Source organism: Scyliorhinus canicula, chromosome 11 (genome assembly GCF_902713615.1).
Source record: "Scyliorhinus canicula chromosome 11, sScyCan1.1, whole genome shotgun sequence".
NCBI classification, from domain to species: Eukaryota; Metazoa; Chordata; class Chondrichthyes; order Carcharhiniformes; family Scyliorhinidae; genus Scyliorhinus; species Scyliorhinus canicula.
In genome coordinates, this window is record NC_052156.1 from 138,666,187 (window position 1) to 138,693,008 (window position 26,822).

The 26,822-nt window shown below is 43.3% G+C and overlaps 1 protein-coding gene across 10 annotated transcripts in view; it reads left to right on the forward strand.

Annotated features, from left to right (window-relative positions):
- The first annotated feature begins 308 nt into the window (after positions 1–308).
- Positions 309–26,822, forward strand: part of sema3c (sema domain, immunoglobulin domain (Ig), short basic domain, secreted, (semaphorin) 3C) — a 191,747-nt gene continuing 165,233 nt past the window's right edge. Inside the window, exons 1-3 of one of the 10 annotated variants that reach the window (XM_038811493.1) lie at positions 309–641; positions 2,572–2,648; positions 22,674–22,813. In XM_038811493.1, coding sequence (XP_038667421.1) covers positions 22,711–22,813 — 103 coding nt within the window. In that variant the 5' untranslated portion in view covers positions 309–641; positions 2,572–2,648; positions 22,674–22,710. Of the gene's footprint in view, positions 642–903; positions 1,264–2,571; positions 2,649–13,122; positions 13,393–22,673; positions 22,814–26,822 lie in introns of those variants that run through there. The other 9 variants (XM_038811489.1, XM_038811494.1, XM_038811495.1 and 6 more) reach the window with 9 other exon arrangements.

Consider the following 26,822-nt stretch of genomic DNA (forward strand, 5'->3'; position numbering starts at 1 on the left):
TATAAGTAATTCTGAAAATGTGGAATCCCTTTATGGGTTCCTGTGGGTTTCGTTTACTGGCTGATTACTTCAGTTGATGATAGTCCAATAAATGAGTAAGTTAAATATTAAAGGATTCTGCAATGCTTGATCTTGGTGTTACAATGTCTTTGTGAGCTCCATTTAATTGGTGTGCTATGTGTCTGCTGCCCCCACACAGGAATGCTGGCATGGACTGGCAGATTCAAACAGGCATATTAGCATAGCAACTGGAAGAGGATTAATGCCTGCTTTCGGTTACTGGAATAAGCATGATCAGTTAGAATTACAGCTTTATCGCATTAACTTCAATTTCTCTGGTTCTGTTTTTGTCAAGCTGTCCATGACCCAGCAAGGTTGAAGACTAACTTCCTTCAATACAAAATTAGATTGCTGCTGGTGACTAACTAACGCTGAAAGCTACAGTTTTTGAACAGATCTCGTTCTGGTCCAGTACAGGCTCCTCGTTTCAATAATCTATTTAAGCTTGGGCGACTCTCTGATGAATGATGTCATTGAATGCTTTTGACCATAGTAAGAAAAGCAGTAAACAGTGGAAAGTGAAACAATAGTGTACAGTGGGCTAAACGCTGCTGGAGTTACTACATATGGCTGAATGTGAGGTAAGGTAATCTGTTTTGAAATTGCAATAGGGGTTAGTTTGTTATCCCAGTGAATTTTTCTCATTTTATACTGCTCTTGGCTTTGAATCAGGAGTTAAACAGACGCCTTTCTGTATCTTAACGCAGTGAGAGCTTCCCTCTGTTGTTCCATTTCACTGTTTAGCCAACTTGAAACTGACTTGGAGGCACACACTGCGTTATTAAAGGTTGCACAACAACCTAGCAACCAAGAACGTTAGTGGCTGAGGGAAACCCAACCAGTTTCGGAAAGTATTGAGCCACTGCGTTTCCAACCAGCTTTTGAAAAGAGGAAAATACCTAGGGCAGATGTTATGACTCATTCTTGCGTAATTTCACACACACTGGAGTGCTGTCCAGGTTGGTTACCAGTTACTGATTCCTGCAGCCTCTGTTCACATTTTCGTGCACAGTCACTGTGAGCTTGAGGTCATGAGATTGATCGGGACAATTTAGGAAGCAATTCTCGTTGTGAGTAAATGTTTCCGTGCTCTTGGATAAATTTTTCAATCGCTGCTAGACGAGCTTGTGTAGTGGGAGTGCAGTGTCTTTGTGATGATATCTATTCCCATAAAGTTACTTTGATCCAAGGAAGTATATCTAGGTAATGACTGACTATATATATACTCAATGGGGCTAATTCATTCATGACAAATAAAATAATGACTGGAAGAACAGAGACATTTTTAAGAACCATGTGGATGCTTGGAAATCAGTCTGAATTTATCTTGCTTTCTCAGCAGTCTTTGTCCTTTAATTCCTCACCAGCTATGATATAGAATTAATATACAGGGTTTATGATAATCAAAGTTTATATTCCTATTAATGCAAGATTGGATTTATTGTTGTTTCTGAGTGAATCACTGGATGGAGAGATTCCCTGGGCTTTGCTGTTTTGAAATTCATCTCAGGATTAAAGTGAATGGGACATAATCTCATTGCTCCAAGAGAGGGGGATTTTTATTGACTTCTGGCAAATGTTTACATTATTCTAACTGAAAATGAAAATTTCTGTCCTGGGCTAAGGGCGAAGGATTGAAAGGTTGTTGATTGCTACAAAATATCTATTTTGTGCATGAATGTTAGAATTTTAAGCTGTGACCATTCTTTCAGGAAAACCGGCCATTGAAAATGAAATGAAAATCGCTTATTGTCACGAGTAGGCTTCAAAGAAGTTACTGTGAAAAGCCCCTAGTCACCACATTCCGGCGCCTGTTCGGGGAGGCTGTTACGGGAATCGAACCGTGCTGCTGGCCTGCCTTGGTCTGCTTTCAAAGCCAGCGATTTAGCCCAGTGTGCTAAATAGCCCCTTTGTTAATTTCTGTTCATTCGTAGCTAAAAGGTGAAATTATTAAACCGGTGTTAATAACTATTAATATTGTGAAATACTTTGCTATTATTAACAGTCCAATCATTACTGGGTAAAAGGTCAGTAAATGGCCAGCCTCTTAAAATACAAGTAATCAAATTGTAAATGTAGCAGGAATCTTAACTCCTGGGTATACGTGAACAGGTGGCAGCTGGATTCTTCACCTGTACAGAGTAAGTAGCTCAGGATATTGGTGTTGAAAGTTTCTTCAACATCTGGTGTATATTTATTTTGAGGGAGAACTTGTATGTGGGTGCAGCCTGTCCTGTGGTGATATGTGGGGTTGAGGTGGCCGCACCTTCCCTTATTTGAAAGATGTTTCAAAATTGTACTGAGTCCAGTTGTGCTCAGTGAGTCATATTCAATGGAGACGGTCTTCCAGACATTTCAGAGTATAAATAAAATGACTAATGTAAGTCGAATGAGTGTAACACAGCACAAAGGAAGGAGGAACAGGGGATTTCAGGATGTATAAATAAATTGAGTACAAATTGCTCAGCCCTCCGCGTACACATATTCTAACTCAGAGGTTTCCTCTTTAAGATACTGTGTAGACGTGCGAAAGCAAGCTACAGGAAAAACTCTGCAGCAACGGACACAAGGTGACACAGTAAGTTGTGGTAAATGCACATTTTGTTTTTTAGTTTAATGGCTTTTGCAGTTGAAAAAGATTTATGATTAATGATGTGAAAGTTCCTTGTGTTGGCAATGGTTTTCTGGGTGTAATTATATATCCACACGATCACATGAAACACAAGTGTTGCTGTGTTAGTAGTCAGAAAGTAAAGGGGCATAGATGGTGTATTTTCACAAGTTGTTTTTCATATCGCATTTCAAATCTTTTGTCTGAGAAGAAAAATATTGGCACTTTCATACTTAGTGCCCAATGTTAAAGGTCCCATTGACTTTATAATTGGCGCATTGAACCTTTGTTCAGCAGAGGTGTGTAGTCATTTGTATTTTAACATGGGGTGCAGCACTGTGACACTAAAGAATGTGGGTCTTAACCATTGAGGATAAAACAGTGATGGAGAGCCCAAGCATTAGTGCAAAAGATAAGGCTGAAGCATTCCCAACCAACTTCAGCCATAAGTGTCGAGTGGATGATAGATTGGCCTTCTCCTGGGGCCCCAACATCACAGATGCCAATCTGCAACCAATTCAATTCACTCCGTGTAATATCAGGATACAACTGAGACCAAGAGTCCTGAAAACATTCCAGCTGTAGTACTGAAGCCATACTCCGTAACTAGTCAAGCCCATAAGTAACTGTTGCAGTACAGCTACAACACTACCGTCCACCCGACAATGTGGAAAATATCCCCAAGTATTTCCTATTCACAATAAGCAGGACCAATCCAATCTGGCCACTTGTCACCTCTTCGGTCTCTTCTCAATCATCAGTAAAGTGATGGAGGATATCTTTGACAGTGCAACCAAGCAGCAGTACTGAACAATAATGTGCTAATTGGTGTTCAGTCTGGCTTCCGTCTGGGCCACTCAGCTCCTGACCTCATTACAGCCTTGGTCCAAACTTGAACAGTATAACTGAATTCCAGAGGAAAGGTAAGAGTGGTATCAAGGCAGCATTGGATTGAGTATGATATCAAGGACCACAAGCAAAATTGAAGTCAATGGGTATCAGAGGGTAAACGCTCCACTAATTGGAGTTATATCTAGCACAGAGGAAGATGGTTGTGGTTCTTGGAGGTCAATCATCTCAGCTTCAGGACATCACTTCAGGTGTTCCTCAGGTTAGTGTGCTAGGACCAGTCATCTCCAGCCGTTTCATCCATGACCTTCATTCTATCATAATATCATAAGGGGAGATGTTCACTGATGATTGCACAATTGTCAGTTTCATCGCAACTCCTTCAGTGCACACATGCAGCAAGACCTGGAGTACATTCAGGTTTGGGCTGACACATGGCAAATAATGTGCATGCCACACAGGTACAGGCAATGATTATCTTCAAGGGATATATTAACCATTTCCTCTTGATATTCAATGGCATTACCATCACAGAAACCCCCACCATCAACATCCTTGGGGTGCCCATTTACTAGAAACTTAACTGGGTGAGCCATTCAAATACTATGGTTACAAGAGGAGAACATGGGCTGAGAATAATGCAGCAAATAACTTAACGCTTGACTCCTTAAAGCCTCTCCACCATCTGCAAGGCACAAGAAAGGAGTGTGATGGAATACTCGTCCCCTGACTGGGTAGACGCAGCTCCTACAACCCTTAAGAAGCTCAACAACATCCAGGACAAAGCAGCCTGCTTGACCGGCACCCCGTTCACTACTTTAAACGTGAACTCCCTCCACCACTTGCACTCAGTGCACCATCTGTAAGATGTACTACAAGCCCTCTTCGATAGCTCCTTCCAAACCTGCAAACTCTACCATCTAGAAGCAGATACACGAGAACACCAGTACCTGCAAATTTCCCTTCAAATCACAAACCATCCTGACTTGGAAATAGATCACCGTTCCTTCATTGTTCCTGGGTCAGAAACCTGGAACTCCCTTCCTAACAGCACTGTTGTCCAACTACACCACATGGGTTTTTTTTTCAGCTGAAGAAAACAGACAGCTCTTCTCACCTCCTTAAGGGAAATTAGAGATGGAGAATTGTTATTGGTCTTGCCAGTGATGCTCACATCTCGGAAGGTAAAAAGCAACATTCAACAATCTGTTCAGTAAACCTCCCACTATACTTACAATTTTGCTGCTCTCCTCACAATCAACATCTAATCCCCTCTCCAAGCTGATGATCATCTGAGCCCTCTGATCGCCATCAGAACACCCTCTGCAAACCCCACCCCACATTGCCCAGCATAGTTGGGACACAACCACCCCCTTCCCCCCCCCCCCCCCCCCATTCCCCCGAACTCCCAAGACCAGCATCCAACACATTGTGTTTGGGTCCCTGGGAACCTTCCCGCCAGCAACCATGGGATCCTCCCATGACAATCTCTCTGGCTCTCCCAATAGTAGGCTTCGGCCTTGTGAAGCAGGCCTCTGGCTTGAAAGTCTATCAATTATGGCTATGGGTCAGAACTTCTCCGAAAACGAGCCTGTAGTTACATTCTGTCGCCCATTCAGCAAATATGTTCTTCCGAAGACCCCAACCTCAAAACAGCAACCACCTTCCACAGAGTTTACCTCCAGGCTAAATTCCAGGCTATGGTGTCAGGTATTCTGGATCAATTCAGGGCGAACAATTTGTGACCTTTCATTTTGACAGCAATAATACAATTGAAAGCTAAGCTCCCTGTCTGAAATAATCAAAAGTAAAGACACTTTTCAAGTGGTATCACCTGAGCTTCTATTCCCAGGCGGTACATAGCTGTTTGGAAAGCATGCCCTTGAGGATTTCATTGCACCTTTACTGCACCAATTCATCATCTGTGATGCGTCTGTATGAGGTTTCTCAATCTTTAACATTAAAACAATCTGCTGCACACAGGCTGCAGTGTTGTAGCAACCATTGTATATATGGGGCTGCTGCTTTCAAGTTGAATCTGATCAGTGCTAGACTGCTAAGATTTTACTTCAGGTCCCATACACGACACAGTGCTCACATATAAACCCTGTGGTACAACAGGAATATAACTATTCATTGAAGAGTGAATATTCAGATTGGCGATACTTACCATGAGATCCTGGTGTGTGGCGAACGGGAATTTTAATATTCACCGTGACCTATTGAAAACTCTCCCACTAACGCCCATTTGATTTGTGTTCATCCCGATTGGGAGCCTAATTTTAGTAACATCCTGCATGCTAATGAGGTCTTTGGCAAACTCCAAGTCTTGTAATGTTTAGGGGAAAGGTTACTGCCCAGTGGTACTTCCAGTAATTCTGAGCAGGCATTAAAAATAAGCCACTTGGTAACTCATAATTTAAAGGGCTGATTTTTTCTTTACTGATAACTTTGAATGGACTTTTCTTTTGTTTATCACGTCAGATGGTGAGGGGGTATTCATGTAATGTGACAAAAACCATTGTCACAGAAAACCTTCCTGTTAAGAAACTGTTTATAGAAACTCATCAGCATTGAAGGGTCCCTAAATAAGACAATCTTCGTAAAATGCCCTGCACTAAAGCATGTCATTGTAGGTCACATAGTATCTAACTGGAAGCTATCAAGTCCAGTGCCCCTTGTCAAGTTTCTTATCTCTTTATGCTGAGGGTTACTTTAAAGCAACATAATCACATTTTTTTTAAAATTAAGTACTGCTAGATTAATGGAGATTATTAATTGCCAAAGCGTGACTGTTTGCACTTGCCATGATGTCATCAAATCTATATGCAGACCTGTCACATATCTGACAATGACTCGAAAAATTGTCTCCATTGACTTTATGTCGGCATTGAGCCACATGTCGATTTGTTCCATCTGGTGCCTGGTCTGTGCAACGTTTTTGGTTTTTCCTCCTTTAAGTCTAGTACAGGGATTATCAACAATATCTGCCAAAGTGCTGCCCACTGGTGTATGGAACAATTGACTGATTCAGTCCAGCCAGTTTTATAATCTGCTTTAATAAGCACAAGGATGATTACGCAGCCACCTGCTAACATGACACTGATGCTCTTCTCAAATTCCAGTAGCTCTTTGGTTTGTTAACAGCTTCCTTCTGATCTTCTGCTGGCATCAATTGTTTTGCCACAGCTATAGCCTGTGACTCACCCTATATTGCCACCTCAATGTTCACAATCTGCATCCTCTGGGATTTGTGCAGAACTGTTGGGGTGCTTGCAAATATCAGGGTGCAGGATTGTGTCAAGTGTCCTTGCTTTCCAAGCGGACAGCTGTTTCCCGCCTCAAATGATAAGAAAGTGACAACTGTGACCAACCAGCTACTTTAATCAGAGCTTTCACCATAAGCTAATCATGGCTGATGCTGTTTATATGGATGTGCAGGTGGGAATGAGTGCATGATACAGCATTGGGTGATACTATTCCATAGCTGAGAAGATCGGCAGCTTTATCTTCTCTTACTCCCTGCATCCTGTTCCCTGTCACAACATTGTCCAGGATGATTCCTTCAAAAATTGTCAAAGGCCTGAATCTTTCATAGAACTTACAGTGCAGAAGGAGGCCATTTGGCCCATCGATTCTGCACCGGCCCTTGGAAAGAGCACCCTACTCAAGCACACACCTCCCCCCCCCCCCCCCCCCCCACCCCCCCACCCCCCCACCCACCCCCCATCTCCTTAACCCAGTAACCCCAATTAACCTTTTTGGACACTGAGGGCAATTTAGCACGGCCAACCCACTTACCCGCACATCTTTGGACTGTGGGAGGAAATTGGAGCACCCGGAGGAAATCCACGCACACACAGGGAGAACATGCAGACTCCACACAAACAGTGACCCAAGCCCGGAATCGAACGTGGGACCCTGGAAATGTGAAGCAACTGTGCTAACCACCAAGCTACCGTGCTTCCCCTGGTTCATGTCTTGCCTCTAAGTGGAGCAATAGTATTGCCACCATTGTAAATTGAAGCACCACGTGCACAGAGTTAGACATGGGCCTACGAAGCTGCCAATCCACATATCATGTGCTGCTATATGTGAAGTTGTTTGAAAATATTAGGCACGATTTAACCAAAAGATTTCTAAGTATCAATTTGGGCGAGATCTAGCAAGGCATCACGATCTGGATCCCGCACATTGAGGTCGGGATCCAGATTTGCATATTCAAGTGAGTAGTTAGTCTTACTTGAATATGCTAACACTAGATCTACCCAGCACCTGGGATCGAATAGCCTTGGTTCAGAGAATCCAGGCAGGCACAGTTTAGCACTGGTTTCCACACTAGCAGGTCAGATCCAGATCGCAAAGTCTCGCGAGATTCAACCGAACCTCGCGAGACGTCTTGAGCGTCGCGAATCACATGAGTGGCTTCTCTTCAGATTGAATGGCCTCAGCGCTCCACCAAGCTGGGTATGACGAGGCCGATGAATCACCTCCATCATTGACTTGTGCGTGGCTGACCAAACTGTAATTTACAGCTGTAATGCATACCACATGTGTATGCATAGTCAGATGTGAATGCAATCTAAGTTTAGGCGAGGACTTGTCATGAGCTAGTATTAACATGCAATACATGGCAGGATAACATTTAACAGCATTGATATGTCAGACATATACTGGTAAATGATACTGTTGGTGGGATATGCTCACCTTGGTTAGTTCTGATGGTAAGCACATGGGGGACCAGAGGCTTGCCTATGTTTATGTTGTAATATTGAAGAGATCTGCCATGCGGATCTAGTGAAGTCTTGCAACACTAAAACTCAGTAGAAATTTGAGTTAAACGTCTCGGATGCAAATAAGAATCTTTTATTGCCTCTATTTGATTACAATTGAGAGAAACATGAATCAATAAAGTCCAGCTAGCAAAAAGACTTGAAGAGAAGTAACTTATAAACAATTTAAAATAATACAGAAATGATTTCTTGCTTACGGCAAAACAGCTTGCATTTACTTCAAGAGTCAGAGTGGAAAAGTGAAAATATAAAAATAGAGATAGAGAGTCGTTAGATCAAAGTATAGAATGATCCCAGAATAAAGATGGCCATACGGACCATCATGTTTAAGGAGAATTTAGAGCAGCACGGTGGCCTAGTGGTTAGCACAACCGCCTCACGGCGCTGAGGTCCCAGGTTCGATCCCGGCTCTGGGTCACTGTCCGTGTGGAGTTTGCACGTTCTCCCCATGTCTGCATGGGTTTCGCCCCCACAACCCAAAAATGTGCAGAGTAGGTGGATTGGCCACGCAAAATTGCCCCTTAATTGGAAAAAATAATTGGCTAATCTAAATTTATTTTAAAAAAAATTTTTTTTTAAATGTTTAAGGAGAATTTTATCAGTCTAAAGTCATCTGTCTACACCTCTATCTTGTCCTAATTGGTTTGGGTGAGAATCAAATACATTTGCTTCGATGGTTAACTGTCAATCCTCAGTGTGCAACATAAGTTCTGAATGTTTCATGTTTGAATATTTGTGTATGCTACAGAATGCGATTTTGTGCTATTATCAAGACTGTTTTTTAATGGTTTTCTGCTGACTTCGCTTTATCCACATTCTGGACAATGGTGCCTTCATATTGCTACGGTGCTCACTTGGCCTTGATCTGATTATTGGCACAGCTTATTTCTTGAAGGCAAACTGACTTTGAAAATCTGTTCATTAGGACAATAGCTTGTTCATTTTATCAGCAAAAATGTTGTTTTATTCTACAATTAGTTTGTGCATGTGTCAGGCTTTTGTGCTTCTGTTGAAATGATGTCTTTTGTCATGGTCTAAGGTTATGAGTACTGAAATCCTTCTTTTAAAATGGGTATTAAAACTGGGCTTTAATATTTACATTAAAATAGCTTTTTACCTGTCAGATTAGGGGCCTCACGGTAGCATGGTGGTTAGCATCAATGCTTCACAGCTCCAGGGTCCCAGGTTCGATTCCCGGCTGGGTCACTGTCTGTGTGGAGTCTGCACGTCCTCCCTGTGTGTGCGTGGGTTTCCTCCGGGTGCTCCGGTTTCCTCCCACAGTCCAAAGATGTGCGGGTTAGGTGGATTGGCCTTGCTAAATTGCCCGTAGTGTAAGGTTAATGGGGGGATTGTTGGGTTACGGGTATACGGGTTACGTGGGTTTAAAGGAGGGTGATCATTGTTCGGCACAACATCGAGGGCCGAAGGGCCTGTTCTGTGCTGTACTGTTCTATGTTCTAGATCTATCAGAAAATAGTTGATTACTATCAAATATGCCTTAAAGGGATATCAGCATGATATCACTGGAAGGGAAATGTGTCATGCGCTGCAGTCTTAGTTCCACCTTTGCATTGAGCGAAACACACACACGCACACAGCTCCTAATAGCCAGCTATGTTAAACTATCATGAACCTAGTCTTAACAAAATTAACCCACAATGTTTACCCAATCCCCAATAAGTGATTTGTGCCTTTTGTCTCATACAACAAATAAGCTCAAGGAATATAAAAATAATTTATTAGACTACATTGAATACAGTGAGGCTCCAGGTGTGTAGGATGGATCTGACAGGGAGGGCCTCAATCATCATCAGCCAAGCTACATTTTAGTGCTTGTTTAGAAATTCTGGGATTGAGCCATTCTGCCAAATGATTTTGACAGTCAGGGAACCATCTGACAGAATTCATCATCTCCTTTTCTTGCAGGGCTATGAGGATGTTACATGCAGACCACTGCTTGATAGACTTGTGGTCAAAGGTGTTTTTATACATAAAATTCTCCACGAGGGACAGGTGATGTGGCACAATTCAACTGAATGGAGCATTCCATGGCAACATAGCCAGACCCCTTCTACACAACACCAGGGACAGATAGAACCTCTGTAGTGACACGTGGTGTTTGTGTACTGAGTATCTATGCACAGAGTGAGGCAGCCACACACAAAGGTGACCATCAGGATGAGGGAAATGTTGGGTGCTTTCTACCCTTCCTATCCCGCTTTGTTCAAAGACTTGTACATTATGATTTTGCGGACTCTCTCTATTTTTCATCTTCAGAAAAAGCAGAAGATGGTTCTAGTGATCACCACAGTGCAGGGATGAGGAATGGACCAGACCTGCACCACGTGCAGCAACATTGAGAGCATCTCATACCCGGTGACTAGGTTCTTTAAGCAATAGAGCAGGAGAAACACTCCGACATGCCCATTTATTGGTTCACCAGAGCTGGCTGTTCCTTCCAGTTTTTGGCACACGCCCCAGACCCTCTGGAAATCCTAAGCACCTTCAGGCAACCTGACCTAACAGGGAAGGATTGGGCAGCCAAAGAACATGACCGTCCTCTTGCTTTGGGTTTGCTTTGGCTCTCAAACTGATCATAGATGCTCACTGACGATAGATTCAAGTAAAAGATGGTGATGTCATCGATGTACAGAGAGGCTTTGAGCTGCATATCTCCACTGCCTGGGATTGTCTGTGCGCGCATCATTCCTGACAGACTTAGCAGAAGGTTCGACAAAACACGAACTGGACAGGGGAGAGAGGACAGCTTTACCTGATGCCAGATTTGATCAGAAAGCTTTTTGATTCCCATCCATTGATTGAAACTGCACTACTGAGAGCAGTTAAGTCCAATTGTGAATTCCTTCCACAAACCCATTTGGGAGAACACATCCATCATGTACATGTACAATTTTTAAGGCCTTTTCTGTTCTCCTGTTCCAAGCTGATCAGGCAGCTGTCCCCCCTCCCCACCGTCCTGAACATGGGCAATTGCAGCACAAGGCTCTCGGAGATCCTCCTGCTGGGTAGAGCGCAGATCCAGTCTGGGTATATCATCAACTCCAGTACAAACGTCACTGCATGATGACATTGGAGAGAATTTTGTAGCCTACATCAAACAGTGAAATGGGTCATCAGTTTCTTACTTCCTCCCACTCCCTTTTCACTTGTAGATTAGGGTCATAATGCCTTTCTTCATTGATTCTAACATGTAGCCAGCCTGAGCATATACTCCCATACAGCTCCGGCAAGTCTGGGTTGATCCAGTCCCAGATTGTCAAATAGAAATCAGCCATAAGTCTTTGGTTCTAGGAACTTATTTTATCTCAAAGGGTTTGAGAGCCTCAGTCAGCTCATCCAAAGTTAACGTTTGTCCAAACTATCCCTCGACCGACATAGGAGGCCTCCACGATAGAGGACAGGAAGGTCTGGGAAGCCATGCTATCTGTAGGCTTTACAAGATACAGTCCAACATAAAAGGATGTGCTGAGCCTTAGTATGTCAGGCTGTGATTATGGGTGGAATATTCGGGACTCTCTGGAGGTCAGCTTGGAGGGTGGGGATGGTGAGATGGTGGCGAACTTGAACCCGACATCTTCCTCTCTCCGGCAAAATTAAGATCCGGGCGGGAAGGCCCACAGTCGACCTTCCCACCACATGCCAATTTAGGCCCTTAAGGGGCCAAATAATGACCACTTAAGGGCCACATCCTAATCTGTTGGGATTAGCCCAAACAGGCTATCACCATGAAGCATGTACAACTGGTAAAACTGTGTGGCCTGCTTTTCACTCCCAGGGGTGGGTGGCTGGTGCCTGATTGAGGGACTGGATATTGGGAATGGTGGGGGGGGGGGGGGGGGGCACTGACAGCATCCCCCTGCCCTTGCTGCTGATGCTCGTTTCTGAAACCCCACCCCCACTACTTACCTGTGGCCTGGGTCGCTCTGTGACCTTGGGACTCCTGAAATTCCGACAACAACCACAGCTTCTCCAGTGGCACTGCTGAGCACCGGAACTGCAGGCAACTCTCGGTAGGTGAGGCTGCCACCCCCAGGGTCTTGCTTTCAGGGGAAAGCCTGCCTCTGGCTTCGCCACTGTCAATTGGCTTGTGGTTAGGAGGGCAATCTGAAAAAAGAAGCCGTGTGGCTCTCTCACCAGCTCTCCAGCCAGCAGGCGAGATCACCGGCACCTCAACAAAATTCCGCCCAGTGTTACCAAGCTGTCTTCTTCCTTCAGGCTGCTGATCACAGAGATCTCTGTCTGTATCTTTTGGAAGAAGAAACGCGAGCGCGGTTCAACCTGCTCCGCGGATGGACTCTGGACCGGACGCTGGATGTGTGACCTCTGAGTTGTGTGCCCTGTACCATAAACCGGAGGCTATGGTAGTACTAGTAGTCGAATACTAGTTAGTATAATTGTTTGAAATGTGAACTTTTATTCCATTTAATCACATATCTTGTCTTTGCCTTAAAAGAGCTGATGCTTTTCCCCAGACAGTGCTCTCTCCTGCTCGTGTGTAAGGCTTTGTATCAGAGTAAAGGAAAGGTTGATTAGGAGCGGATAAAAACAGTCACTGCCTACTTTATGTTTAGAGGCACACAGTATATCCTGTTATGTTATAATTTCCAACAGTATATTTCAGCAATGAGGACGTCATCTGATTATTATTTACAAGCAGCACATCATGTTTTGCTAATCATGCAATCCCATATGGGGTGAGCTGCAGTATTCGCGAAACGGGCAGTTGAGCAGATTTCACTGAGCTCAATGTAATTGGAGACCTCCAGTTTGCTTTGGGTCCCTCCCCAGTCAGACAGCGCCTTGACTGCAGCCTTGTTATTTGCTCTGACAGTGAGGAGCACGAGCGTCTGTTTCAGCTGTCACAGGGATCTTAAGGAACAGTTTGAGGCAAACCTTTTATATTGGTGGGGAGCAGGAAGACAATGAGGTTCCCAACGAGGTGTTAAACAAATCATGCATTGGCCAATTGTTTAACATTTGAACTGATTAACTACAATTCAACCAGTCGTCAGTCATTCAAAACAGTTTTCTGCTGAATATTCCTCTGACTGATTATAGGTAGGTACTGATTCTATATTGTTTTGTGATTTAGAAATGTGTGCACGGAAAAAAAAAGCATGCGGCATTGATGTGCTCCAGATAAGAAAATGTGCAATGACAAGTTTGACTATTTAGTAATATTAAATAGGGATTTTAGTGTGCAAGCTAATAGTTCATACTTAACCAACATCAGCGCTTTTACTTTTTAACTTAGATTTGTTGGAGAGTGGTAAAAATCTGTATTCTTTGGGCGGAATTCTCCCGTCGTTGCGATTCACTTTTCTTAGCGGGAGCGCACCCCCGCCAGCGGGTTTCGCAGCGGCATGGGGTGGTTACAGTAGAAAATCCTATTGACAAGCATCGGGAAAATAGAATCCCGCCACCAGCGAACACATGGCCGAGAAACACGTAGCAGGGGAACTGGAGAATCCCGCCTTTTGTGTCTTTAGTTGTATTTATGCCACAGAGGCCAGGCACGAGATTGAACTTCTATGATAATGTACACATTAAGATAATAATATAGAATCCAATTCATATAATGTTCAGATTGTTGAAATTTATTAGAATTTTCTAACTAATTCTTCAGGTATGGATATTGATCACTGCTATGTTCCAAAGCCTTTGTAGCACTTGATAGATATTACAAGTCTCTGCATAGCATGGTGCACTTCTTCTATGCACAGGCACATTATAGAAATCTGCGGTGGTGTAATTTTGTCATCCATCAATCTCTTGCTGTATGGCAGAAAATGCCATCATTCAGAATCCTGTGTCAGCTTCATTTGGCTTTGCACAGTAACAGTCAGATGGACATTCACAACTGAAAGACTGTCCGTTTTGATTCCTTTTTGCACCGTAAAATCTCACTGTCATTTCCAAACATTGTAGGTTTTTAAAATAAGTCCCTATTTTGTCTTTTAATTTTATGTTTTAAAATATTGATAAGGAGAGATTAATTAATGCCTTTGCAATAAGAAATAGGACAAAATTCTCCATGTGGGAGATGCTCTCTTTCCGAACCTGCACTGCACCTGATTTTCACTCCCGCTGAGAGTGCAGATCAGGAAACGATTCCCAGTCCTTCGCCATTTAACTTTATGGTCGGCGAGGATTGCGAGGGATTCCTGCTGCCGGTCATGATCATAATGAATGACGGAGCAGGCTTGAAGGACTGGATGGCTTACTCCTGCTGTGATTTTCTATGGGCATGATCTACTGGCTGTACTGCACCCGAATGGCAGCGCAATGCGGCCAGTAGATGCTGGGAGATCCCTCTTCCGGGATCTACGCCGCTCACCACCGCATCGTGAGATGGCTGTGCGGGATCACCATTTGGCAAATCTGCATATTAGAACGAGACAGCTAATCTCACTCTAATATGCACCTGATCTATCGAAACCCTGGGATCTAACCCCTTTGCATGGGGTGTCTCAGGCAAGTGCCATTCAGTGCAAGTCCTCAGAAATGGGGACTGGACAGAATGGCACTTGGGGAGTCCCCCGGGGATCGGAGGCCCCCAGCTGATTGCCATATGGCAGAGTGGCACTCTCACATTGCCAATGCCAGATGGGCACCTTGGCACTGCCAACATGGTGCCCTGGCAGCGCCACCTGGGTGCCAGTCTGGGTGTCCACACCAGGGATTGGGCCTGGGGGTGCCCTGCTCATGTGATGTGGGGTACAGGGGACCTGAGGACCCCCTTATAGGTGAGTTGGGATTCTAGGGGGGGGATCGCATTGAGGGGTCGAGAGATCAGGGCACCATTTAAAAATGGCGTCCTGATCTCTTCCTGCACTGAGGAGTTCTGGCGAGAGGAGCTCCTCAGTGTAGGAAACAGGACTGTGCCGACTCAGTGGGGCATTCCCTGCTGAGGCACCGGATTGCAACAAAGTCCCGACAGATAGCACAGTATTTAGGGGCGCTGTGAGTGCTGGGAAACAGCTGGCTAAAAGCACTCATCACGTGACTCTGTTGCCATTTGGTTTGATCACACCCTAAGTTTCTATAAAAATATAACAGGTGATGTCATTTGAGACTTTGGTTAGAGCCATTTTAGTGTTCCCCCAGGGATAGAAATCTGATTGGATCATTTCAAACATGGAATTGCAGGAACATTGTACACAGATTTTGGGGGTGACACCTCTTTCAGGGGCCTTGGAAGAGAAAGAGCTTTTGGAGATGGGCCCATAGTTTGCAAGGACAAGGATGGGTTTTATGAGGAAGAGTGATAATGCATGTTTTGACAAGGACGTGACTGTACTAGTGAAGTGGGAACCATTAATATGTCAGTCACTATAGTGGCAACAGGGATGTTGATTAATCGGTGAGTCAATAGTATTGAGGCCAAGGCAGCAGGAGCCGTGGCCCAAAGAAGCTGGACAGAGAAAATGCAGGAGGGAGACTCAGGACTGGTCGGTGAAACCTTGGGAAGGTTCAGCATGTTGGGGAACAGAGGGTGTGGATAGATACAAAATGGATGCGTATCATAAGATACATGTGACATGGATATAGTAAAGCACATGTAATGTTATTCTCTTATACTTGTGTCTCAATAATATGGGAGATCAATAAATTTAGAATGAATATTAGCACAGCTAAGTTATGCTTTATCTCTCAAAAACAGGTATTGTGTCAATAATATTGTTTCCAGCATTATACATGTGAAGGTGGTAGTGGTGGTACTGGTTTGTCCCAGGAGGCACAAATTTCCCTTGCGATTCTCATGGGCTAATGGTTAAATTTGCTGCATGGCATTTTTAAAATAGTTTAGATCTGACTTGAACATTTCTTCAAATCTAAATCAGTACTTTTGTCCGTGGGTTACTGCACAGGGTAACAAAATCGGTTTGAAACATTTCACAAGCAATCTTGACATTTTTCTAAATTTAATCAATTAGCAGACTAAGATATTTCCCAAATGTACAACCTTGTTTTAACAAAATTACATGAAGCATCTAAATGAAAAAAAAGTTTGACCAATCACAAAAATTGTTGCATGAACTGTTGTGGATTACCATAATTGGCAACGTACGTCGTCACCTTGCATAATAATACGCAGGAACTTGTAGGGTGAGGGTGCAGTTTATTCTCAGTTGATGTCAAAAGCCACAACAATAAAGTGCCAAAAACATCTGAGATTAAAGAATAACCTGATAATATCATAAGAGTTCTTCAATCGAATACTGCATTGAGAAAGCTCTTGACTTTTTAAATGTCCTTTCAGACTCTCAATATGCAATGGTGTCTGTTTTGTACAGAAAATATCCTTTCTGCTGTGTCAAATTTCTTCTGCCCGCCAAGGTGTTATGGCAGATAGTGAAGGGCGTTCTGCTGCCGCTTGTGCCTGGATTTATTTTTACGAGCAAATTTAATGGAGTGTCAAGGGGAAATTATCCACATTTAATACACAAGGCTGAGCAAGAGCATTGTCCAATTCTTCACAGAGTTACAAGATAATTACAGATGAGGACAGCCAGGCTAACCTTTTCAATGGCCTTAACAACGTCTTATTCCGATATAAGATCACCTTTCAGATGCGGGATTAAAAATTCCAAGTCTATTCAGTCTGTTCCTGACACTTGGTATCAGCTTTATGGTTCTCGCATGCACCTCCTCCAATTTAACTGCCTCTGCCATTCCTTGTAAAATGCGTGACATCTGCAAACTTTGCCAACAAAGTCTTTTCTGATTATCTGTCTCAAAAGATTTGTTCTTTTTTTTGCTGGTTCATATTTTAAAGTTACCGTGCACTATAGTAAATTATTTTACTCTTACACTTCACTCTGCTCATTGGATGCAAGAACATGGTGCTTATGTTTTAGATTTGGTAATGAATGGTGCTAAATGGAATTTCATGTGACTATCAATAAGTATCAAACCAGATTAAACATCATTCTCTTCTTGGACTTATACTTTATGTTCTTGGTCATGGTTATATTTTCAGTATTAGCTGCATTTGAGCTCCAGCTTGATAGACTTAGTTAAGGTTGGTTCATTGAAGAGTTTCAAAAATGGTTCTCTTTTACCTGTGGACTCATTTATATTGCAATTTAAAAAATGGTGTTGATCATAAAGTGTTAAAAATGCACCAGGTTATTAGCCATGAGCTTAGTTGATGTAATTCTGGTACAAAGATGATTTCTGTAGTAAAATATGCACGTCCAACAATATATTTAAGTCAGTTATAGCTCTGTAATGATTAACAATGGAAATTACATATTATACAAAGATGGGTATTCTCATAGAATCACAGAATTTACAATGCAGAAGGAGGCCATTCGGCCCATCGAGTCGGCACTGGCCCTTGGAAAGAGCACCCTACCTAAGCCCACACCTCCACCACATTCCTACACCTCCACCCTATCCCCGTAACCCCACCTAACCTCGTTTGGACACTAGGGGCAATTTAGCAAAGCCAATCCACCTAACCTGCACATCTTTGCACCATGGGAGGAACCGGAGAACCCGGAGGAAACCCATGCAGACACAGGGAGAATGTGCAGACTCCACACAGACAGTGACCCAAGCTGTGAATTGAACCTGTGACCCTTGCTGTGCAGCAACCGTGCAAACCACTGTGCTACCGTGCTGCCGAGCAGCACATTTTATTCTGAATGTTTCATATTCGAGAGGGTAAAAATCCACTTTGTCTCCAAATGGGCATTGTTTCAAAATATTGTTTCATTTAGTTTAAATTCCACTTGTCCAGTTGCTGTAGGTAAGGTCAATTTAAACAGAGACATAGAACATACAGTGCAGAAGGAGGCCATTCGGCCCATCGAGTCTGCACCGACCCATTTAAGCCCTCAATTCCACCCTACCCCGAAACCCAATAACTCCTCCTAACCTTTTTTTGGTCACTAAGGTCAATTTATCATGGCCAATCCACCTAACCTGCACATCTTTGGACTGTGGGAGGAAACCGGAGCACCCGAAGGAAACCCACGCAGACACGGGGAGAACGTGCAAACTCCGCACAGACAGTGACCCAGTGGGGAATCGAACCTGGGACCCTGGCGCTGTGCTATCCACTTGTGCTACCGTTCTGCCCACAATTCTGAAGCCAGCACATAAAATTTGACTTGCCTGATCATTTTCTGACTGCGCAGAAAAGTAATTCTGTCCATTTTAACATGGGTGATATCAGCCTGATATGTACTAGCTGGTCACAATAGCCTGTGGGTTAAAATGCAAAACACAGCAATCTTTCTATATGGATAGTATCTGTCGAGTAAACTCTAATTTGAACTTGAAGAATACCATAGTGCTAAACCGCGAGAGAAGGATAATGTTTAAAAAAAACTCCAAAAGTTGCTCAACAATATGCTGTCAGGTGTAACAAAATTATATCAGGGACTATACACACAGACACCGACCCGTAGATATTAAGGTGCATATTTAATGCGAGTGGTTCGCACTCCACTGGTATTACTTGGAAAAACAATCATTGATATGATAATCATCATCATTGCCATCAACTGAGACAAAGATAAGATATGGTGTAACTCCTATTAATATGAATGCCGCATACATTGTTGTCTGTGACTTATATTAAAAAATTAACCTTCCTGTTCAAGTTGGCTAAATGAGACTTTGGAGAACACCGTTGACTAGTTGTTTCATTAACAACATAATTGAGTATTTGAGGCAGATCTGGAAGTTCTGCAGGTGATGGTTAACATTTCTATAGCAACCCAGTATCACAGGTAACTGAGCATCTACAGCAAGACAGATGGCTATGAGCCTGAGGCCCAAACAATCTGTCATTTATGTTCATCTACTACTGCAGAATGTTGAGGTTTCTTAGTTCTCAAGCTGTCAGATGAAACAGTATCTCAGGGAAAGGGAGTGGGTGGTGGGAGATTCAAAATTTGAACGATCAGCTTGTCTTCCGTCTCCAACCTCCAATTTATCTACCACCAGCAAATCAAATCCCAGCATGTGCTTGCGGTAATCACAGAAATGCCATGTTTCAGACTGTTCCCCTGTTTCTGCTAAAGGTGCCGTCTGCTGGGGAAGAGAAACTTCACAAAAGGATATCAGAATTTCCAGTCTTTGAAACACATGCTGTTTCCATTTTACAGTGTTGCTGAGTTTATACAGAACAAAGCATGCACTAAGTTTGAGTAAGTCACTCTTCCTGCCGTGTGAAAAGATCTCACATTTTCTTTTCCAGTAAAACCACATGATATCCTATTGTGTTATCATTAGTGAGAAAATATGAACATCAATCAGCCAGATCCGGTCTGCTCAGCCGAGGGGTATTGAGACCAATTGTAGCACTTTCACTGCCGTCCCAACTAAGAATTGATAAATTCAGCACAGAGATTGACACTGGGATCTTTCTGGTTTTAGAATCAACATGGTAATAACTTTGCCCATTGATCCACTGGTGGTATGATGTGGAGAGGGGAGCAGGAGAGCACGAAAAACAGTTTGCTCTTACATTTTTAAAAAACGGCAACCGGGCAAGTGCTTGGAAAATCCTAGCAACTATCGTAGTGTCAAATTGGCAGATGTAGAGAATATGTATCTGTGCTAACTAAAGACATGAACGTGTGTGTGTGTGTGTATAGCAGAAAAAAATCTACAGATATGTTTTAACATACTCTTGGGATTCAGATGAGTTTTCATAAACATTGCAACAGAATCCCAGCTGCAAGATAATAGCACAGCCTTGGAACACATTCCCAGCCATCTGTTATACTTTAGCAGTGTCACAAATTGACATGACATTAATATGACAAGTTTGCTACTTCCTTATCACAATTTCTGATGTACCCTTCGCTTTCTACTCTGGTGATGCCCTTCACTTAAGGCCGTTGTCCTCCCCTACTTTTCCCAATAGAAATAAAACACTTGTGTCGGCGCAAAGTTATTTTCGTATTTTGTAAATGCTAAGGACGCGACAATATGGGAAATATTCGTGATCCTGCAATCCAAGGGAACCCACGGGAACCATGAATTACAGAATCAGGATGACTTCCTGTGACCTGAGCCACCTGTGAACACAACTCCCCATTTCGAAGGTCAGGGTCAAAGAATTAGCCATGTGATGCCCAAATCTATCTTACAAGATACTACAAATGTATATTTGCCTCCTTGATGTAAACGCTGATCCAGTATCAATCTGAGAAATCAACTGAAGATTCACTGTCGATGCTGTGCTTTGCAACATGCAAATAGAATGCCCTGGCGATAAAAGACGAGGAATAAGGCAATTGTTGGGCAGCACTAAAGAATTAATTGATGATCGGTGGATTTTATGTTGATTACAGTTTTTGTACTCCAGCACTAATGTTTCTAAAGCATTCACTTGCATATTTTTCATGTACAACAAATGGATGTGATCGGATATTGAGTTGTAAATCATGATTTTGTACAACAATGGCAGCTTTTAAATCTGCTTGCCATATGCTGTCTTCAATGTAAATTCAATGCTCTGTGATCGAAGCATCCTATTGTGATTAACCAGGACCTTTTCAATCCTTCTTATATTCAGTCAGCTTCCTGAACACTATTACTCTAAAGTGTTCTTTCATATTTCTCTTTTCATTACACTTAATGACTTTACTTTTGCATTTGAATCACTCCAAAGAGCTTTCATCATTAATATTACTTCACTTCAGCAATTAGTTTCAAAGAGGAAAAGTAACATTTATTAAGAACACTCTGGGCGCAATTCAACTAATTGGGAACAAAGTCCCAAAGTGAGAGCGTTTAGCCACATGTTTCCCATCTCGAAAGATCGCGTTAGATCTCGCAAAGCGTTGCGAACCGGGTAGATCCTGGGAGCAGGGTCTCCCGGCTTTTATCAACCATGCAGCGCCACAGCGGGCTGCTTTTTGTGTGCAGAGTGGCCGTTGGAGTTCTGTGTGCCACTAATAGACTGCTAAAAACGTATGTCCATACTAACAAAGAGGTTCATAGATAAAGATTTATAAAATAGTTAATGTTAGCATGAATGTGATGATGGTTAAAGCAGGTGGTGGTTATATGCACTAAACACCATATCAAAGGGCAAATATTTATCCCTCAAAGCCAGAAAACTAGTAAGTGTTTACATTTTTCATACACAGGATCCCACCACTGGTGTGGTCGATGGAAACAATGTTCATTCCTAAAAGGTTTTTCCAGGAGTGGGCCCTGTCCATATACAATGAAGATGGCAAACAGCTGGAATGGTCATTTCACTATAACACTGACAGAATAACACAGACAAGAATTGATTTCTAAACTGGAGATAATTGCACTTTGGGTGAATCAAGTTAATTTTGGCTTCATGAAGCTGTGTGGAATGGGATCGGGTCCGATGTGGCAATATGTAGTGACAGACATGCCAACTTGTTGGTAACTAACTCTCCATGTACAACCATGGAACCCGAATGACACAACTATTATCCTTTCATTATTTTAATTCAGTTTATAAACAACAACTTACATTATGGGTGGGAATTTCCAGCCCTTTCCGGCAACTGAATCTTCCGGTGCTGCTGAAGGTGACCCCCCACCCCCCTTGAGGCAGGGGTAGAAAGGTGGAGAGGTGTAACGAGGGTATTCCGGAGGTCAGGACCAAGGCAATTCAAGGTACAGTCACCAACAGTCGAGCAACAATCCAGGATGCACAAAAGGCCAGAATATGAAGAGGCCGGATATCTCAGAGGGTTGTGGGGCTGGAAAGGTCTACAGAGCTCAGGAGGGGCAAGGCGATGGCGACATTTGAAAACAAGGATGAGAATCTTAAAGTGAAAAAAAATTGCTTGGCAGGGAACCATAGGACAGTGAGGACGGTGAATTAAAGGAGGCAGAACTTGGTATGAGTTGAGACATGAGCAGCAGTGTTTTGGATAATAAGAGGGTAGAATATTGGAGAGCAGACAGCAGTGTGTTGGAATAGTTGAGTCCAGAAGTAACAAAGGCATGCTTTCAGCAGCAGATCAGCAGAGACAGGAGCAAAGTCAGGCAAGGTTACGGAGGTGGAAATTGACAGCCGCAATCATAAAAATGTCGATTGCTTCAATCTGATCACTTTCAGGTGCAGAAACTCAGGCAAGGCTTCAGAGAACATTAAACCAAAGTCGGTGATTTTCAATGTATTCATAAAATTGTAAACTCTTCCAATCTGATCCCAAGTTGGCAACTCACTTATGCCCTCCCTGCCAAAAATGGAAAGCAATTGTTTGGAGGACACCAATTGTTTCGGTGAATTAAAATTAATACATTATTCTCGATTGTCTCTCAACAGAATGGGCATGTTTTAAAAATATCTGTGTAACAGTTCTCTCTTGAATTTTCTGCAGCTTATTCTGATCGAATAGAATATTGATTGCTCGCAAAATGGCCAAATTATTTCTTCTTGTGGTCCTGGGAATTATTCTGGAGTCCAGAAAAATGATCAGCCATCAGCAGACCTTGCCACGTGTGCACCTCACTTTTGAAGGTAAGTGCAACATTGAAAATATAAATTCCAACCTTCCACACTGTTGAATATCTACTTCCTGATGTGCTTGGCTTTTCGTCAGCAAAGCAGAAACTAAAAGAAAGGTGTGTCTGCATGATGTGGAATAGACGCAGCTGTGATTACAATTCTGTGGAAGTTACTGAGGTCAAACTGTCCACGAACTTCTCATACAGAGTCCTTTTTTTTGCAAGCAAGTAAGAAAGTTCTTAAACCGATCGACAGATCTGATGTTGGCTGATTAGGAGCGAAGTGTGTAGTAAAGGGATTGTCTGTTAAGCAAAGACCATTTTGGGCAGCACGGTGGCGCAGTGAGTTAGCCCTGTTGCCTCACGGCGCGGAGGTCCCAGGTTCGATCCCGGCTCTGGGTCACTGTCCGTGTGGAGTTTGCACATTCTCCCCGTGTTTGCGTGGGTTTCGCCCTCACAACCCAAAGATGTGCAGGGTAGGTGGATTGGCCACGCTAAATTGCCCCTTAATTGGAAAAAATGAATTGGGTACTCGAAAAAATTTTTTGAAAAAGCAAAGACCATTTTAAACAGCATCAACATGTTAAATGATTTGTCTCTTCGATCAGCTCTCATATTCACTTCAACAAAAAATTAATTGCACCTTTGTATTTTGGGGAATTTCATTATGTGCAGTTGAGAAAATCTGTGCGTTAAGTGGGTGGAATAGAGCATCTGAGCTGAAATGCAATTTAGAAATGAAGGAAAGACGTGTATTTATTTTGTATTATAGACAAGAATTTACCTACTTCCATTGAAACATCTTTTTTTCACATTCAACAGTATCTGATTAGATTAACATGTCTGACACAACAATGAAAGAGGGACAATTTTAACCGAGTGACCTGAAAGTGGCAGCAAGAGGACATTGATGTCTCAGTGAGGGGAGAGAGGAAACCAGAGTTCAGATCCTGATCTGACTGGTTTTCATTTGCAGTGTTTTCTTGTATTTTAGGGAGCAATGATATAATCAATTACTAGGACTCTGAAGGAGGAGGGGAAACTCTCGGGGGAGGTGGGTGGTGATGGTTGTTTCTTTTATCCGCACAATGCATGGTGATATGTCATTGGCGGCAGCGGTAGAGAGCTCAGTGAGATTGGTCCATTCCAATCTTCGGCCGAAGGAAGGCACAATAGATGCAAGAGGTTGAAAACAATTGGGCAAGAAGAAAAATAACTCTGCACTCTGCCCAAATAGGTTCAGTTGTCCGGCTCATGCTAAAGAAGTTGTTTTTGTACCTTTGGACTCTAAGAAAGAGTAGAGAAATTTGCAAACTGGTTAAAAATCTGATAGGCCACAAAGTCAAATGCTACTTTCTTCATCAGAACCTTCTTTACACCTGCTGTTATACAGAGAGAGGGTTTTATCAGCTGAAACAACTCTTAAGATGGCACTGACATGGGAAAACCAACACCCACCAATCTCAGGTATCCCATTGATTGTCAATCCAGAATTCAGAGCTGGAACTCTGACCCCAGCTCACCAGAGATGCAGAGTGGGGTTGGAACCCTATACGTTCTGACTCAGAGTCAGGAATGCTATCAGTATGAAGCCATTATGATTTTTTAATGAAGTAGTTTCAATGCAAGGCTACCACATTTTTCACGATCAGTTGAGTTGTTGGCTAAAATAATACATTGGAAGGAATGTAAAATGTTCCTCTCATTGACGCAATGTGAAACACTCATGAAATAAATATCATGGAGGTTTTTGAGGATTCAGTGTTATGTCCACTTCCTGTTTGGACCTGCCATTTGTGTCAGAACGACCAATACAGCAGCATTCACCAAATGTCCATTATGGGGCCTTCAACAAGCTCTGCTCGACTGAACTCCTGCAGCTTGACATTTCCAGCCCTTCTGTCATTTGGGAGAAATCTGAGCTGGCAAACGTGAAGATGTTGAGAACACAGCAGAATTTGCTGAACGTGAGTGCAAATGTCATGCTACCCTGACATCCCCTGTGTTCTGTGACTCAAATTATTAGTGGCCGTGGTTGAGAAATTAAACGTGCACCCAAAACGGGCACAAAGTCAGCAGAGCAGCTTCCCCACAGGTTCATACTGATGGCTCCAGTTAAAGTCGGATATGAGTTTCATTTTCATGTCACAGGCACCAAGCAGGCAGCACACTTCAGCTCACCTCTGCAGGAAGGCAGTCAATCGCGCTGAGTCAGCCAGCAGCTGATGTATTAGATCATGTAAATATGCTGCTACCTTTGAAGGGGATCACTTACCTGCTGTAGGCTCCTCATTTAACTTGATTTCACTGGCAACAGAGTGGGTGACCAATTGCCTACATTGCAGCAGTCACTGTAATTCACTGTAATGAACTAAAGATTGTTGAGTATTGAGATAAATGTAAATGTTGTTACTAAGGTCAGTTCAACAAACTTGAAACCAGCAGTTTATTACCTTGATTTTAATTGCAAAAGTTTTCTGTGGCATTGCTAGGAGCATAATGCAAGATATCATTTCAACCTCGGAAAGTTGGAGTGAATTTCTCACTGTGGGCTATTGCTCTATGAGGAGCGGTTGAATAAACTCGGTTTGTTCGCACTGGAAAGACGGAGGTTGAGGGGCGACCTGATCGAGGTCTACAAAATTATGAGGGGCATAGACACAGTGGATAGTCAGAGGCTTTTTCCCAGGGTAGAGTGGTCAATTACTAGGGGGCATAGGTTTAAGGTGCGAGGGGCAAGGTTTGGAGGAGATGTACGAGGCAAGAGGGTAGTGGGTGCCTGGAACTCGCTGCCGGAGGAGGTGGTGGAAGCAGGAATGATTGTGACGTTTAAGGGGCATCTTGACAAATACATGAATAGGATGGGAGTAGAGGGATACGGACCCAGGAAGTGTGGAAGATTTTAGTTTAGACGGGCAGCATGGTCGGCACGGGCTTGGAGGGCCGAAGGGCCTGTTCCTCCGCTGTACTTATCTTTGTTCTTTTCATTTGCTGCAAAGTTTTAGTGATTTGCCAACACGGTCAGAGCCAGCATTCTAGGTATTTGGCAATCGATGAAAGCAAGTGATTCAATCTCCATCACGAAGAGGGTTATGAGTATCGAAGAAATCTGAGCTTGATTTACGTCTTAAAGTCAACCTTCAGAGAGGGCACAGAAGAGATTAACTCGAATAGTTCTCAGGATGTTACAGTTACATGGGTCACACCTCAGCTCAAGGGACTGGAGGAAAGCAAGGTGACCACCAGGCAATCCAATAGAAACAGGCAGGTAGTGCTGGAGTCTCCTGGGGTCCCACTCTCAAATGGCTTTTCCATTTTGGAAGCTGGTGAAAGTGCTGGTTCCACAAGGGAGTACAGTCAGTGCCAAGCTTCTGGCCCCACAGGTGGCAGACAGTACAGGAGAGGAGGAAGAAGGAAAGAAAAGTGATCATGATAAATGATTCATCAGTTCGGGGAACAGACATGCATTTCTGCAGCTGTGATGGAGTCCCCAGAGGGCGTTGTGCACTGTGGTGGTCTGCTGCATCCTGCACAACAGAGGGACAACATGCTGGAGGAGGGGGAAGAACTGCAGGCCTCTTCGGGCGATGATGGTGTCCAGGGTGAGCCAGACGAGGACCCGGAGCTGGCTCGACAGCACAAGGACTTCAGGGCTGTAGAACCAGGGAAACCTTAGCAGCTCCCAATTCGTTGGGTAGGAGGCCAAAAGACCAGCAATTCCATCGCCAGCACCACCCCCCTGCCCTCAGTCCTTTCTGTCCCATAACTCTCCTCCCCGCCTTCCCCTTAACCTTTCACGCCAATTTCCCCTGAGCCTTTCACCCCAACTTCCCCTTAACCTTTCACCCCAACTTCCCCTTAGACTTTCACCCCATCCTTTGTGGTCCATGGATTTTTAATGGAGACATCCCTCTCAGCCGAACAGAAGAAATGAGGACCTGAAACGTTTCAAAATAGTACACTGTGCTATGGGGTTTTAGATGTTGAACAGCAGAACCTAGACTTTATGGAACCCAAAATAA